Source organism: Seriola lalandi, unplaced genomic scaffold, assembly GCF_002814215.2.
Source record: "Seriola lalandi dorsalis isolate HSWRI2012SDOR001 ecotype SW California unplaced genomic scaffold, Sedor1 jcf7180002054567, whole genome shotgun sequence".
NCBI classification, from domain to species: Eukaryota; Metazoa; Chordata; class Actinopteri; order Carangiformes; family Carangidae; genus Seriola; species Seriola lalandi.
In genome coordinates, this window is record NW_019525120.1 from 317,888 (window position 1) to 320,547 (window position 2,660).

The window sequence follows — 2,660 nt, forward strand, 5'->3', positions numbered from 1 at the left end:
AGTGGTCCTTGGCTTCAGCTTCTTTGGGCAATCTGATAGGCCCCTTTACTTTTATTATTCTGTCCTATCTCATAATCATAGTGACCGTGTGTAGGATGAAATCAGTCAGCAGTAGGATGAAAGCTCTCACTACTTGCATTGAGCACCTCATTCTTGTTGCTATATTTTATATTCCTATATTCAGCATTTTCTTATTTGGACTGTTTCTACAAGCCATTGACCCAGACCAACGTGTGCTGAGCCTGTCGCTGGCTGTATGCATCCCGCCCTGCATCAATCCTATTGTATATTCCTTGAAAACAAAAGAGATCAAAAATAGAGCCCATGCACTGATCTGGAGAATGAAAACGAACCCTTGACGACTTCCTTTTTCATCCCAAATCAATCTGTGGAGGGTTTTAATTCTGTCATGAAACTGTCCAGACTGTATGTATGTGTATGTGTATATGTGTGTGTGTGTGTGTGTGTGTGTGTGTGTGTGTGTGTTTGTGTGTATGTGTATGTGTAGAGGTGTGTGTGTGTGGTGAGACAAAAAGGAACCTATTTTACTGTTTGTCTGAATCATAAGCATTAATTAAAAATGCCCTAGTTCCGACACATTTGTAAAGTAATATCATTTATTCCCTATTAATTATTTTTACCATTATTTAAACACGCACCAAATTAAACAGGAGAACATTTACAGATACACTATACTTGGTTGTTCTTGAATGTAATGTTATGATATTTGTACATTTGACTGCTTTCACCCTTATCTACTACAGAAGACTTCTGTCTTAAAAACTCCAATAATTGTCTAATGGTGTTTACCTGAGGTACTTGCAGAGGTACTTTTTGTTTTTATGTCTGTTTGATGTGTATTATTGACTTTTATTCATCATTCTATTGTTTTATTGTAGTAAATTTTTAATCTTACAAAATCTATTTTTGTGTGTGTGTTGCAGCTTTAATCCTGCCTGTGAAGCACTTTGGGATACATGTTTGTTTGAAAGGTGCTATATAAATAAAGTTGAGTTGAGATTTGTTGAGTTGACCTTTTAAGTCAGTGTGGTAGTTGCTCCTCCTCAAATAAGCACCATGTCAGACAAATTCAACGATTACAAATAAAATATCTACTGAAATAAGACCTGTGACCGAAATCTGGTTCTGTAGTCGCAATAGGACACTTGCCCACAATGAATGAACAATAACCAGTGGTAAATTATTTAAAGTCTGAATGGAGGTAAGTGTTTGTAAGGCCTTTAACAAATTGTATAAAAGCAGAACCAGTAGGTTAGAGCTTAAACATCTCATTTGATTGATTGAGAATCTTCAGAGGACACTGGGTGGAGAGTCAAGGCAAAAACTTCTGGCCTTTCCCTTAAGGCTCTTTTAAAGCAGGTGTAATTTGAATGAAATGACAGTTTCACACAAGCATCAGTGTACATCCACAAGTATTTCCCTCCGTTTTTAATTGTTTTTATTCCTAATAAGTGCCACTGAGATTAATTAGCCTGAAGTTTATACAGTAAAAGGTTTGTCTGTTAAAAACAAAAACAAGGTCATTAACCAAAATTCTCTGGTGATGGCATCACAAATTGAGCTCATTAGAGTCATTTTGTTTTGGCTCACCATGATCTGTTTAATGATAAATGCATCCTCAGGGAACATTATGCAGTGGATAAGATGTCATATGTGTTTGTGACTGTTTATTTACTGTCAGAGGTGGAAAGGAACTAAATACATTTACTCAACTACAATTCTGGGGTATTTGTCATTTTCATGAGTATTTTAATTTGTTGCTACTTTTACTTCTACTCCATATGTTTCACAAGGAAATGTGGTACTTCTTATACCACTATGTTCATTTAACAGCCACAGTTACTGGTTACTTTGCATATTAGAAATGTAAAAACCTATGTATCCCCTTATCATATACTATATTTTGATATTTGAAACATATTCTTATACATTTCAATAATGGTTAAATTTGGACCCAACCATAGGTTGGTTTTAAGCAACCAAATCAGTTTTAGCCATGCCATATTAAGCTTATTATTTCATGTATCCGTAAATTATCAGTCAGATAAATATGTTATGTTTGGTTTGAATGTAGGACAACCTTGATCAGAATAAATAACCTATAGCCCTAATCTCCAAGGTTCAAATTCATTTTATTGATAGTGTATTGAATAAAGACTTTTTCAGTCTCTGCTGAAAGTTGTCTCCGAATTGATCTCCGGAGATCAATTTAAGCTTCCAATCAGGAGACAGCTGAGATCCATCAGGAGAGTATATCACTATCCACAAGTTAGACATGCAGCCATCTGCACACTGCTATTGCAGGCAGCATTATGCAGAGTTATGCCAGATGATGTTTAACAGAAAACCAGGTAAGCTTCATTGACTGACTTCAGGCATTTTAATAAATGACTCAACTCACTAAGAATATGTTTTATAAATACAATTCATTTTGATTGTATTTTAAGTGAATGGCATGAAAATTGTGCATTTTAATTAATAGCCTCCATAGAAGTCATTGGTCTAATGTACAATATGATGTGATTTCCTTGTTTTTCAGACTGGAGAGACATTACACATCATCGTCCAGACGGCTTCCTCCAGCACGCAGTCTGTGGACTTCAACTATGTCTTTTCTCAGGACTGTTTTAAACGACTCC

At 35.5% G+C, this 2,660-nt stretch overlaps 1 protein-coding gene across 1 annotated transcript in view; it reads left to right on the forward strand.

Moving 5' to 3' along the window:
• LOC111662659 (olfactory receptor 51E2-like) overlaps positions 1 to 482 on the forward strand; it is an 8,866-nt gene extending 8,384 nt beyond the window's left edge. The window contains exon 3 of the mRNA XM_087176727.1: positions 3 to 482. Within this exon, the coding sequence (XP_087032853.1) occupies positions 3 to 359 (357 nt within the window). The 3' untranslated portion in view covers positions 360 to 482. The remainder of the gene's footprint in view (positions 1 to 2) is intronic.
• Positions 483 to 2,660: the final 2,178 nt, after the last annotated feature.